The sequence below is a fragment of the Triticum dicoccoides genome, chromosome 5A (assembly GCF_002162155.2).
Source record: "Triticum dicoccoides isolate Atlit2015 ecotype Zavitan chromosome 5A, WEW_v2.0, whole genome shotgun sequence".
Lineage (NCBI taxonomy): Eukaryota > Viridiplantae > Streptophyta > Magnoliopsida > Poales > Poaceae > Triticum > Triticum dicoccoides.
The window spans coordinates 670,887,819-670,901,291 of record NC_041388.1 but is presented as its reverse complement, the minus strand read 5'-3'; the positions used below and the strand labels follow the sequence as shown (position 1 = coordinate 670,901,291).

Genomic DNA, 13,473 nt, shown 5'->3' with positions numbered 1-13,473 from the left:
AGGACAGTGCATTATTTATATTTACAAAAAGGCTGACATACAAACTGACCATATGACAGAAGTGAGACGTACAGCAGGTGATTAGTACACTAGTATGATAGCTTTCCCAGCTTTCCCACCCTGTAGACAATGCACGGTATGTACCGTGCATGATAGAAAATGCACTCTCAACCATGGTGTTCATATACTACTACAAAACTACAAATCCTAGAGTCATGCACACGCATGTTCTCACTTTCTTTTCTTTTTTTCAGGCGTCTTTTATCGATTCATACTGTAGCATCGAGTGATATAATTATAATGAGTACACACCCAACCTCTGCATAGTTAGAATGAGCATAGTCAACGCTAACGCCCACCCACGAGAAGCAAAGATCATGACTATTGCATCTTGGCGAAGATCTTGTCAAGGTGGAACAGGTGCTTGCGTACGCGGTACACGTGCAGCGTGTACATGGCCGCAGCGCAGGTCACCAGCAAGAAGGAGAGCGCGATGAGCTCGCCGAAATCCTGTAATAATTTGGTTGCACACGGAGATCATCATCAGCATTCACCAAAGTCATACTCGTCTCGCCGTTTGGCAACACAACTGACCGAAACAAAAGACACGAGTGAACCGCGTGCGTACCCTGGGGTCGGAGATGATGATGCCCATGACGTAGGTGAGCAGGTCGAACACGGACTGCAGCGAGCTCTGGACGCCTCCGACGGCGCACCGGTCCGCGTCGGGCACGCCGTCCTGCATCAACTGCGTGACGGCCAGGTCGAACATCCAGAGGCCGAGGCGCGAGGCGGCAACGCCGGCCATGAGCACCCACGCCGACGCCACGCGGCCGCCCACCCAGACGGAGCCGACGCAGAGCAGCAGGCAGCACCACTGCGTCCAGATGGACCAGAGCCCCGTCCGGAGCGTGGACAGCCGCGCGTGCGCGGCCGGGTACACCACCGTCGCCGCGATGCCCACCATGGCGCTGAACCCCCGGGCCAGGCTGGTCACGTACGCCGGGATGCCCTCCCAGTCCAGCGTCGCCGTCATCAGCGTGCCAAAGCTGCAGCAGCAACGGAAACAAGATCAAGGTCCAATAAATTGTACCAAGTTATTGCTGAATCCGTGCATCAAATTGGGTAAAAAAACTCATCATGCAGCTTAATGAATTGCCTTAGCACGGAGAAGTAGAGTATGGCGAGAGCAACACCCGGCAGCACCACCTCCTGCCTCGCGTACACGGCCCAGGACTCCCAGCAGGGCAGGACGGAGAGCCGCGCCGTCAGTCTCTCGCTCCAATCTGACGACGCGTCCTGGGAGTAACCCTGCACCGCCTCGTCGGCCTCCGGCGCCGAGGCCGCCGCGTCCCTTGCCAGGCTGTTGGCGCCGAGAGCGGGCACGCTGTTGTACACCGACACGAAGAGCCAGTACACCAGCCACACCGAGGCGACGTTCCACAGCGCCAGCGCCACCGCAGAGGCCTGCGTGGACACGAAGCTGATCACGAACCCCGACAGCACCGGCGCCAGAAGCTTGCAGCTCAGGTCGATCCTCCGGATCGCCGAGTTGGTTCGGGTCAGCGCCGCCGGCGGATGCCCGCCGCACATCACCACCACCCTGCATGCATCGTCGCGGCCATCAAGTTCTAACAACAACACGTACGTACAACTAATACAGTTAGGCCCTCTTTGATTCATAGGATTCTCAAAACGCGGGAATAAGAAAAATAAAGAATTGGAATGGCATGCCCACTTGAATCTCATAGGATTAGCACAGAGTGTTTGATGACATAGAAAAAACAAAGGAAGTGAGAAAAAAGGTTTGAGTGAATGCTAGATTTCCAATAAAATGTAGTACACATGATTCCGTAGGAGAAATTCCTATATGATTCAATCTTATGAATCAAACGACCAATGAAGGAAAAATTTCTAAGGATTCTAACCCTCCGAAAATTCTATGAAATTCTTTTGAATCAAAGCCCTTAGTTAAGTTGTGGGTGTCGAACGGAATTGTGTACCATTCTCTCTCGATCAGTATGGTTCCGGCGAGAGTCGAGAGCGCCGCGAGCGCGCCTGACACGTTGGTGACCACGACTAGAGCCACGAAGACGGGGAAGCTCGTCACTTTCAGGTCATCGTAGACCAGCAGCGCGGTTACCGAGACTCCAGCAACGATGAAGGATAAGCTTTGAACTAGCAGCCACAGGCCCAAAAACTGCATTTTGCCATGTATATTAAGTCACTGGCGACTGCTAATCATGATTAAGAAATTCCTCTTCGTCAGCCCATCCTTACTGCTCATCCAAGACAGTTCTGTAAAACATTCACATATATATGAGGTATATCAGAGTCACAGTTTTACATAATTAGTTTATATCCAAGATAGTTGTTTCATAATACCATTGTTATGATAAGTAATATATTCGAGACAGTTTTTACAATGTGGAGGACTAACTTGTACTCCCTCCATCCCAAATTATTTATCTTAATTTTTTTATTAAGAGGGTGTTTGGATCCAAGAGACTTATTTTAGAGGGTGCTTGGATACGTTTTAGTCTCATGACTAAAAGTAGTGGGACTAAAACTTGCTAGCTTTATCCATGCTTGAATCCAAATATTAAAGAGACTAAAATTAAGTTAATGAGTATTTATTATTCTCCAAAGCCTCCAATCCAGAACTCGCATGTGTTAAAAGAGAGAAATTAAATGAGGAGAAAGATGACTAATCCACATTTTAGTAGGGGTATCCCCGACTAAAAAAATTTAGTCTCAAGACTAGTTTTAGCCCCTCTTTAGTCAGGGTGCTTGGAACTTTAGCCTCTTAAAGAGACTATTTTTAATTAGACTTCTTTAAGAGGCTAAAGTTCCAAGCACCCTGACTAAAGAGGGGCTAAAACTAGTCTTGAGACTAAAATGTTTTAGTCGGGGGTACCCCTACTAAAATGTGGATTAGTCTTCTCTCTCCTTATTTAACTCCTCTCCTTTAACACAGGCGAGTTCTGGATTGAAGGGTTTGGAGGATAATAAATGCTCATTAACTTGATTTTAGTCTTTTTAGTATTTGGATCCAAGCATGAGTAAGGCTAGCAAGTTTTAGTCCCACTACTTTTAGTCATGAGACTAAAACGTATCCAAGCACACTCTAACATAGTTTACATGAAACCTAACATTCTCAATTATTTAGTAATCCCTATTCATGATTGATTTATTACTTGGTTATTAAATATAGTTATTGGGGGCATGACATACATGGGTTATTTGATAAGATGATGATTATGTTGGGGTATTGATATTGTACCGAGCTGCTCTTGCAAGTATATTGTTGTGGTAAACATTGCATAGCTTGGTGCTTGTGGATTTCATGATATGGCTCAGATTTCCTGCATGCACACAAGGTGTTTGCTGAAATGCATATCAACAAATAGCTCGTTGTTTTGATCGTTTCCGCTGCAATCTACGCTCACATGGGCTGATTCTACGAGGTCCCCCAAAAAAATCGCGTTTACGAGATCTATTGGGGTAGTTTCTTTTTTCTTGTTTGCCGAAATCCCCTTAAAACAGCTTTTTACACGGGAAAGAGAACTTGTTGAGATGCCCTGTTTCTAGTCATAGGTTCAATGAGCAATTTCTCGTGATCTTCTGGAAACAGAGAGTGAAAGAGAGCGTTGAACAACCTGGAGGTACGTGAGGCTGTCGACCAGGGTGCCGACCATGGGGCCGAAGACGGCGACGGAGGCGGACTCGACGACGCCGTAGACGGCGGCGAAGAGCAGCGAGCCCGGCCAGACGCGGATCATGTACAGCCCCACCGAGAACTCCCACATGCTGCGACGCGACGCGAATGCGATCGAATGAGGGTGGGATGGGATTAATCGCCGAACCGATAAGGGAAAGGCCCGTAGTACGTACCGTGCGCCCCATCTGGCGAGGAAGTGACCGGCGTAGAGGCGGCGGAGGAGGGCCGCGTCCAGGCCGCCGCCGCCGCCGCCGTCGAGGAGAGGCACCAGATGGCCGCCGCTCCCCGTCTCCGCCAGGGCCTCCATCTATCTACCGAAGCACGGCGGACGGGGCGGGTTCGCCGGAGAATGGCTGGGGATGGGGGGAGCGATCGAGCGGGGTTTTGTTTTTTTGTGGGGTTTGGGGGAGGGCGAGAGTTTGACTTTGACACGGTAGCCAGATGGGCTTTTCTAGGCCTTTGTAGAAGAAATTGCTTCAGACAGAGAGCATGGCACTAGAACACTTTATGGATGTCAGACATGGCTGGCCGTATACTAATGTAGTGTCAAAAACGCTCTTATATTATGGATACCAACCAAAATATATACTGATAATAATTCAAATCATCATTTCAAGTCCTTTTCTAAAAAAACATCATTTCAAGTGATCACGTCATGGAGGAACCAATGGTCAACTCCCCCTGGAACTCATGCAGGATAGGGGGGGACAAGAAAGTGGGAGAATAATAATCCAAACATGGTACAGTTCCTGGGTTTCCAGATGCAGAATCACAAAGCATACAGTCATGCATAAGCATTTTTTTTTATTTTCTTTGTGTGTGTGTATACAGACCTGGATGGCATTAAAATCACAAAATATCTGAGGAACACTAGGAATATAAACCAAATGATGGCTTGGAATTTGGACTTCCAAATGTATGTGCCACCAGAACATTCTTTGGCATGTGGTTCCGGTGAAGGGTGGCATTTCCTTTTTGGTCTTCCATGTACAGGTTTCAGGTAATACAGCTATATCCTGCAGTTCGCCGCTGTAGATTATGCAGAAAGATGCAAGTTAGTGAACAAGGGCGGTAAAACCTTCCATCCGTCTTTGAGGAATATATAAGGTTGTCTAGACTCTGACGAGCATGAGATATAAGCAGTTCGGTAGATAGAGGGGGGCGGAAACTCACTGCAGTAGACGAACTGGTTGAAATCCAATGTCACTTTCCCTTGCTTGGTTGTGTCAAATGAGCTGAACAAGTTACTGGAAAGCGAGAAAATGTTTCATCAGTAATTGGGAGTAAAATTTAGCACATGGCACTTTGGGAGAGACAAATCACGGAACACAATTCTGCAAAATGTTCCTTGTTATTCAAATGTAAATCAAGTAACCACAGACCAGTCTACAATTAGGTTTTAGTTGCAAAGTAGAAGATGTCCAACAGCTGTGTACTGTGAAACATTGAAAAGCACGTCGGAAACATGTTGTGCGTACCGAGCTGACTGCACAAAGATGCAGATCGATATGAACTCATCCAAACGAACCATCCCCTTCTTGCTCTTGTCGAAGCTCTGAGAATAGACAGGTATGAAATTAGCTAAACAAAATGAAGTAAAGAATAAGAAGCACAAATGCAGCTAGTACTAGCAAAGGGCTCTAGGCTGCGTAGCTAGGAAATGGATATGATCGGACGAATGAAGTAAAGAATGCTGAAGTAGCATTTTCTCAAGTTCTGTCATACTGCAAGTTTTTTTTTACAGGGATATACTGCATATTCTTCATTTTATATTCACTGTTGACTTCAGTTTCCACCTACATTTTCTCAGTTGCATGACCCATTTCAAGCTCAAATATGAAAACCCATGATCATATAACTCATCTTAGTACTTCAACGACCAACACTGGTTTTCTGAACAGCAACAACGGGCGATCGACGAACACTAGTTTTACACCTAGATGCTCCAATTTGCAAGAAAAGGCATCTTAGGATAAATAACATCTCAAGTTTTAAATTTGGACAGGTTCACCCTTCAAATGTATCACTGCAATAGTTAATCACAAGCTCATGATGCCTTCTGGGAGAGCCTCTAAAGCTAGACATGAATAATCCTAGGATAAACCATGCAGTAGCAGTGAAAGTGAAGTACCTCACAGACAGTGTAGAAGGCAGGTGAATCCAACGAGAAACCGAGTTTGATTAGTGCCTGTATAGAACATGGAGGGAATTAAAAAAAATCCATGTAATGTTGCTCATATGGGACACAGTTGACAGTACATCTCAAAACTAGAGAAATTAACATATCACCTCATACACATCCTCAAGGCTGAGAAATCCACGACCCCTGAAATTAAGGAGAGGATAAGAAAAGTACAAGAATGATATCTGAAAACACACGCACAAACAAACTGAACACCTAAAGTCAAGAAAAATACAAACTGTAACAAAGTTTAGGGTGGCATTTGAACAATTTATGAATGCCGCACATGGCTACAAACTCATGAGACATGATACCTTTCTAGGGTGGAGAAGACACCCTGCACCTGCAAATTGAAAAGGAGCAGTGCATATAAACGATCAAGTCAAACAGGAAGCATGGAAATAGGAATGCATTACAGTGAAGCTCACTCCTCTCAAATGTAGTGTAACATATATTATACAGAATAGCAGGCCAACTTACTTAACAATTCATTTAACCAAACTTCAAATGCCATGGCCACAATACTATCAATTTTTCGACAAGGAAAAACAAATGTGCATGCCAGTGACTAATCCTGAATGCCGAGCAGATCGAAATGGAGACCCCACATACTCCCTCCTTCCATCTATATAGGGCCTAATGTGTTTTTCAAGACCGCCTTTGACTATTCATAAGACTAATAATACATGAAATGTATAATGTGAAAATTATATCATTGGAAGCTCCTTTCACGTACGAATTTGACTGTATGCTTTGTGTAACTTGCATGTCATATATTATCACTATAACACTTGGTCAAAGTTAGCCTCGAAAAATGATTAGGCCCTATATAGATGGAAGGAGGGAGTACCTTCTGAAGGAACTTGTTAAGAGCCAAAAACTCTGCAAAGTACAAAGGGATACAGCAAGCGAGGTCAAAATCAGATCATCTTTCCAAGTGATCACAGCATGGAGTCAATGGTCAACTTTCCCTAGAGTAGCAGAGTTCATGCGGATATGAGCGGCTAACCTTCGAAGCTCATGGTGCCGTTCCGATCGAAGTCATACATCCTGCACAGTACAGTACAGACATCATTGACCCTCCCAATCCCCAAATGAGCTCGAGTCATCGGATAAATTAGACAGAGCGCACAAGCTGAAAGCCCCGGCGGCCAGAGGAGGTGGAGGAGGACCTGATCATCTGCTGCACGACGGAGAGGGGGAAGTCGAGGTTGCCCACGGCGAGCGCGCTCTGGCGGGAGGAGAGCGGATTTCCGGGTTAGTGGTCGAATTCTGGTCGCCGGCACTTCCGAGTAGGGGGGGCGAGGGGATAAGGAGAACCTGGAGCTGAGGAGCCGTGATGTTGCCGGTGCCGGCGGCGTCGACGCGGTCGAACCACTCCCGGAGCACCACCGCGTTCTCCATCTCCGCCTCTCCGGCGACGGACCAGAGCGTTTCCGTGGGGTGGGGCCGTGGGGGGAGGGAGGTGGGAAACTGGCAGGTTTACGTCTTCGTTAATTTCCGCCTTCGAACCTAGAATACGTAATGCGCGTACATGTACTTCCTCGCTAAATTTATTAAAAAAAATTAGCAAAAGGCCCGTGCGTTGCAACGGATGAACAACAAAAACTCACGAAAATTATAATGTCTGACATAAAATGCACTCGTATGAACCGAAATCAGCAGCGCTCGGAGATTATTTTGTCAACACAAACAGATGGGATTACAATGGGTACGAATGATTGAAAATTTTAATCAAGAAAATAAAAGAAGAAAAAAAAATGGAACAAAAACCATCAATCCTGTGCATGTATCCAACTTCGTCGAGATGAAAAGGAAATGTAGAACCAAGCTCGTCAATCGTGTGCAATTGTGCATGTAGATACGGAGAAGCAAACAGATGAATGCAACGGCCATAATCAAGCATTTAATCCTTTTGTAGCTTTCTCGTTAAAAAAAATCCTTTTTCTAGCTAATTCCTCCTAAGTTAGTTAACTTCTTTCTTTAATCTCGTTTTTTGCATGGCGAGAATCAAGCCTTGAGTCTCCAGCCCGCGCTTGGGCACCAGCCGTCTCACACACAGGCAACGCGTGTCGTTTGGCCGCTCTTCCCTCCGACCTTATCTTCTCAGCCCCCTCCTCTCATCCTCTCGTCTCTTCCCCACACCTTTCTTCTCCCCATCCCCGATTCCCTTCTTTTCTTAGCACCCGATCCATCGTGCACGCCGCCCGCTACCGGAGCTCCAACGCGCCTCTCCTCCTCCCTCGTTTCTCTCTCCTCTGCCTCTCAGTTCTTTCTCTTTTCCCTTGTCCATGAGAAGGAGCACGCAAGGAGCCTCGCCGCTGCTGCCACCACCACCACGGTTGTCTTCACGCCACCGCCGCCTCCGAGTTCGCCAGCCGCTGCTCAGATCTGCGGGATCCATGTCCCCAAGCCGCCGGTGTCCGTCCTGCGTCCCGGATCTGGCTTGTCCACGCCCTTCGGCCTCCCCTGCGACCAGCGCCGGCACCCTCCCCACTGCCTCGTCTACATGCGTGAGGACAACGATGACAGCGCCACCATCGACCGTCTGGGCCGTCCCTTGGCCTTGCTCGCGTGGGCCGCCGCGTGGGCAAGCCAGTCGTCGCCGGCGGGAGCGACAGTGAACGGGACTACTCTTTGCATTCACTCTATCCCGTCTGCATCTCTGTTTTCCTCACCGGACTGACGTTGAATAATACCAAATTACAGGGTGTTATTTGCATAAGCGAAACGTTTTCTCCTATAATCCACTTAAAATAGGATGGCGGGTTTAATTACTGAAAACACAAGGGCTTTTTTGAAAAAATGTGTGACGTACGACCAGAAGCAATGCGCGGTTTATTATTATTATTATTATTATATTATTATTATTATTATTATTATTATATATATATATATACTAGCAAAAGAGCCCGTGCGTTGCCACGGGAAAAATAAATCATGACATGTCCCTAGCGCTCCATCAGCGTTGCGGCTTTTCCTCCTCATCACTACCGCCGATGGTGGTCAAGTTGTCCGCCTATTCACGATGAATGATGAATCCTAAGGTGACGAGCTTGGTAATAACACTTAGCACACTACTTTCGCGAGCTCTTTCCTGCAGCCTCGTCTATTGACGGACTTGTAATGATTGTGGGCACTATCCTTGTATCATCTACACTTGATGCATGTACCATCCTTAATATCGGTGTAAACGAACTTTTACTATCCACTGTATTGAGTAACCACTGCTTTACATGACTACTTTGACAATCCCATGTTTATCTCAAATATATGTGAGTATATAGTTAAAAATACCTCTTATTCTCACCAGAACGGCGAAGTACAAACTGAGCCCATGAACTAAATTCTAGATTATGCAAAACAATTTAAGATCACATATGTTTCAGATTTAAGAAGAATATGCACCTATGTTATCAATATTAAAAAGCAGAAATACCAAGCAACCCTTAGGGAAAGAAGGCTCGTATCTTATAAAACATTCTTCCCCTATATACTCTTCATTGAATTTATCAATTAATCTACATTCTCATCCATGAACGCATGCATCATATGAGAATTTCAGCAAGCACAGATTAGCTAAATAAAAATCCAACTACGTCCACATAACAAGTTAGGTCGAAAGAGAAGACACGACACATGCGGCCATCGGATTGAGTTTTCTCGAACATGTCCGGTCCTGTGGCAGGTCGACCGACCTGTAATGATTGTTGGCCCACCCCTATCTCATCTACACCAACCCCACATTGTGTGTAATCTTTTTTTCATAGGGTGCAATTGTTCAGGTCTAGAGTCATGCAATTGTTGCTAGATAAATTTGAATGAAATTACTAAAGGTCTTACATGATGAAGCTCGCCGGCGAGGGATCGAATTCATTGAGAATGTCACAGACGATTCCTACGCATCTTCCATCCTATCTGAATCATCCGAGCCTAAATCTGATGGGTAGTTCACACGACAAACAGTCGATACAATAAACAGAAAACAGTAACAACAAAGCATCATATAGTAGCAGCAAAAATCACATTCCTTTCTCTCTTATTTTTTCTCATAATAGCAGCAAATTCGAAACCCGTCCTAACTCAGGAGAGTATCTTATAGTGGCCGCCGCCTTGTTGGACACATGCCTAAACCAACCGTAGCACACCAGCCCCAAGCACTGATCCAGTTTCTCTAATAAATTAAAAATTAAACTGTAATAGGGATGTGGCAAAGTCAGTAGCGGTGGCATCAACCTGGGGATTGGCCTTGAGGCCGCGGAGCTTATAAAGCTTGATTTTTTTTTGCTTCACCTGTAATGCATGAAAATATCAGTTCATTCACCAAGACTTGCTCACGTTTCATCATGGGATATTTTCTTTTGATGCTCATATGTGCTCATGAATTATAGAAATCAACAGGAGCTTAAGGGCGTCGATTCAGGGATACAGACCAAAAAAGCAGACCAAACGGTACATTAAGCAACATTACAAATTGATTGTAAAAAGCAACGATACATCCACATATATCGGGATACTGGCCAAAAAGCAAGTTAAACAATTTACACTACTTGAACACACCATATTGATTGTGAAAATGCAGTCCAAGCCGTACAAATTCCATTCTAATATATAACTGAAAAAGAAAGGATTTTCAAACCATGTATGTACAGTTGTACACTACTGCAACAGTACAGTACTCCAGTTCATACAAATACTGCAACACTCGTCTTGTGGAAAAAATTACCATGGGCATATCCTTAGAGGAATAGGGGATATCAACAGCTCGGGAATTGATTCTGGTGGAGAAGCACATGAGTTTGCTGCTGAGGAGCTGTATGGTGATGTCCGAGAAGAACAGTCGACCGACAGAGACTCGGATAGACGGAGCAGTTGTTCAATCAGAGGGCTGTTGGCAGCCAACCCAGGTGTGGCCGAGTGGACGTGAGATACAGTTCGAGTCCTTCACCACGTAAATCTTCGGCAGAGGTTCCTTGAGGTCTGTCTGCACAAACACAAATCAGCCTGAACAATCCCTTTGTTGTCTTGAGCAGGAAAAGCAAAAACAATAGCCATGTCAATTTTTCAAAGTTGATTTCACACCCGGTGCAAAAGCATGGAGATTCCTTGTGGTTAACTCGTGCTTCGAAGAAAAAATTATCCCTGTTGCGTTCTCTTTTCGAAAGGTAACAACTTGGAACAATATTAAACACATTTTTTCACATGCTAAATGCATTTAGGGCCTCTCACATCCAATGCTGCATGAATCTCCTGCCTGATCATGTCCTTCTAACTGAAGTTTGATTTTACCCTGAAATATATGTGCACGGTGAGGACTGCACTAACTTTGTCGCCCCTGCTGCAATCAAATTTGTCAATATTCATAGACCATATTCCACAAATACTCTGACTTTCTAATGAGAATTAGAATTTAGGGGCCAAATACTTTCAGATTTGGGGAGAAAGTTATAGATAAATGTGTTGCCGTGAAGCCTGATGCCCTTTGTCTTGAAGCTCCTGTACTACAAAAAATATATCAGTTCAGTGTTGTTCTAATCTAGACCGTGAATCATGTTGCTCCCTGCTGTTTTCTCGAGCAGGGACTTGTCCTTGTCGTTAGCCTATGGCTCTGGAAGGGAGAGAGGGAAGGAGGTCTCACCATTATATGAGTAGGAGGGTGCTGGAATCCATCTTGCGCAGTTCTCCTCCTCCAAGTGCAGGTCGCCCTGCCGCCGGCCAGTCACCGGAGGCGCCACCGCCAGCGACCGTCTCCGTCACCTTGCGCCCATTCTCCTTCTCCTTTCTTCCTCTCTTTCCTCTCTCCCTCATGCCCTGTCTCTCTCTTTCTCTGGACGAGACGGACGCCGCTGCGAGCAAGCCCCCGCACCAGCCGCGAGATCCCTCCCTCATCTTGCGACACTTCTCCTTCTATGCCTTCCTCTCTTTCCTCTCCCCCTCACACCCTGTCTCTCTCTTTAACTGGATGAGCAAGACATCGCCGCCGCCATCGGAGCAAGCCGCCGCACCGGCCGGCAGATCCGCCGCGCCCGGATCCGCGCGTCTTCCTCGCGCTGTCGAACGCTTTATCACTTTGAAAGGGCCGCGGGTTCAATACAGGAAACTACAGGGTTTCTTGCAAAAACAATGGTCAGAACGAAGGGTTTTCTCACCTAATAAGGGACCGCGGGTTGAATATTAGAAAGTGCAATGGCTTTTTTGCAAAAATGCGCGACGGATGACCAGAAGCAATGCGTGGTTTATTAGTAGGTACAGGTAGAGAGGTAGAGATAGAGAGGTAGAGATAGAGAGGTAGAGAGGTAGAGATAGAGATTAATATTAAAGTATTATATTATTATTAGGGGATTAGGGGAAGATATCAAGATTCATAATATAAAATTGATAAAAGATTTTGCAACAAAGGTCTTGCAAAATTTTGCAACAAGAGTCTTGTTGTAGAAAAGATAAAAAATGAAAGAAACTATATGATGGCTCCATCAACAAATCAGACGGCTCGAGGATGCGGATCCCGCCCACACATAACATGTCCACCAAATTTCACATGTTAAATTTATGACCCTACCGGAGGCTTGAAAACACTCCCTTCATTTTATTTAGTCCGTATATTTGGTCAAAGTCAAACTTTAACTTTGTAGGAAAAAATATCAACATCTACAATAAAAAAATTATATCATATGAAAATTAATTTCATGATGCATCTAATAATCTTTTCTAGTTTCATGCAAGAAGACTTCTGTTGTAAAATCTTCTCTTCTCTAGTTTCCCGCAACAATACCATTATTGCATAATTTTTTTTTCTCTAATTTCCTGCAACAAGATTCTTGTTGCAAAACCTCCGCCACATCTAATTTTGTGCAATAAGACCCATATCGCAAAGATTATAGCAACATTTTTTGCCACGCCGCGCACTTGCACAGTCATAGTTTGCTGAGGCGTGCGCGTGTTCCAGTAGGCCACGTGTCGGCGGACGTTCCACACTAGATTGGCCGGCCGATCATAATCATTTCCCAAATTTGTTTATAGTCAAATTCACTTCTAAACTAAATATGCGTACATACATTAAGAATAAATTTATGGACCCTCTTAGCTACTGCACGTTCACTGGTTGGCATTTGCGAATGTTTTGGTGACGGTTTTAGTTGTACGAGGGGTGGCACTTTCTTTAGAACAACGATGTCAATTTCTTTACAGAAGGGCGTTTTTCTTCTAAAACTGTCACCGTTTGATCTCGCTTTACAACCAAAACTGATAGAAAAATGCATTCACTTGCCACCCCTTTCCCAGCTGACATTCCCCAGATAACATCACCGTAAATTTTATTCAAACTAAATTTGCACGACCGAAACTATCGCAGGAACTAAATTGTTGAAGTGCCATCCTAAGCTTTCTTATCTATGTTTAGGTACTTTATTTTTTTTCGGTTTTCTCGTCTTCTCTCATTTTTCCTCCTGTTCATTTCTTGCACCTCTCCAACACTTACCCTTTATCTGTTTAAAAAATCCACAAAAATAGTCAAAATATATCTTAGGCAAAACTAACCAATGGAATTCCGATGAGAAATTAGTACTACCTC

General features: G+C 45.1%; 2 protein-coding genes across 2 annotated transcripts; both read right to left on the bottom strand.

The window, feature by feature from the left end:
- Window positions 1-28: 28 nt before the first annotated feature.
- LOC119298376 (solute carrier family 40 member 1-like) lies at window positions 29-4,109 on the bottom strand. The gene is made up of 6 exons (XM_037575807.1): window positions 3,895-4,109; window positions 3,660-3,810; window positions 2,004-2,200; window positions 1,160-1,603; window positions 629-1,049; window positions 29-510 (listed from the first exon to the last, which is right to left on the bottom strand). The coding sequence occupies exons 1-6, from the start codon at window positions 4,026-4,028 to the stop codon at window positions 382-384; spliced, it is 1,476 nt and encodes a 491-aa protein (XP_037431704.1). The 5' UTR covers window positions 4,029-4,109; the 3' UTR covers window positions 29-381.
- Window positions 4,110-4,462: 353 nt separating this feature from the next.
- LOC119303988 (sorcin-like) lies at window positions 4,463-7,385 on the bottom strand. The gene is made up of 10 exons (XM_037581152.1): window positions 7,224-7,385; window positions 7,076-7,134; window positions 6,913-6,953; window positions 6,754-6,785; window positions 6,218-6,246; window positions 6,011-6,047; window positions 5,853-5,909; window positions 5,200-5,276; window positions 4,895-4,968; window positions 4,463-4,750 (listed from the first exon to the last, which is right to left on the bottom strand). Exons 1-10 carry the CDS (start codon window positions 7,305-7,307, stop codon window positions 4,731-4,733), a joined length of 510 nt encoding a protein of 169 aa, XP_037437049.1. The 5' UTR covers window positions 7,308-7,385; the 3' UTR covers window positions 4,463-4,730.
- Between the last annotated feature and the right edge of the window lie 6,088 nt (window positions 7,386-13,473).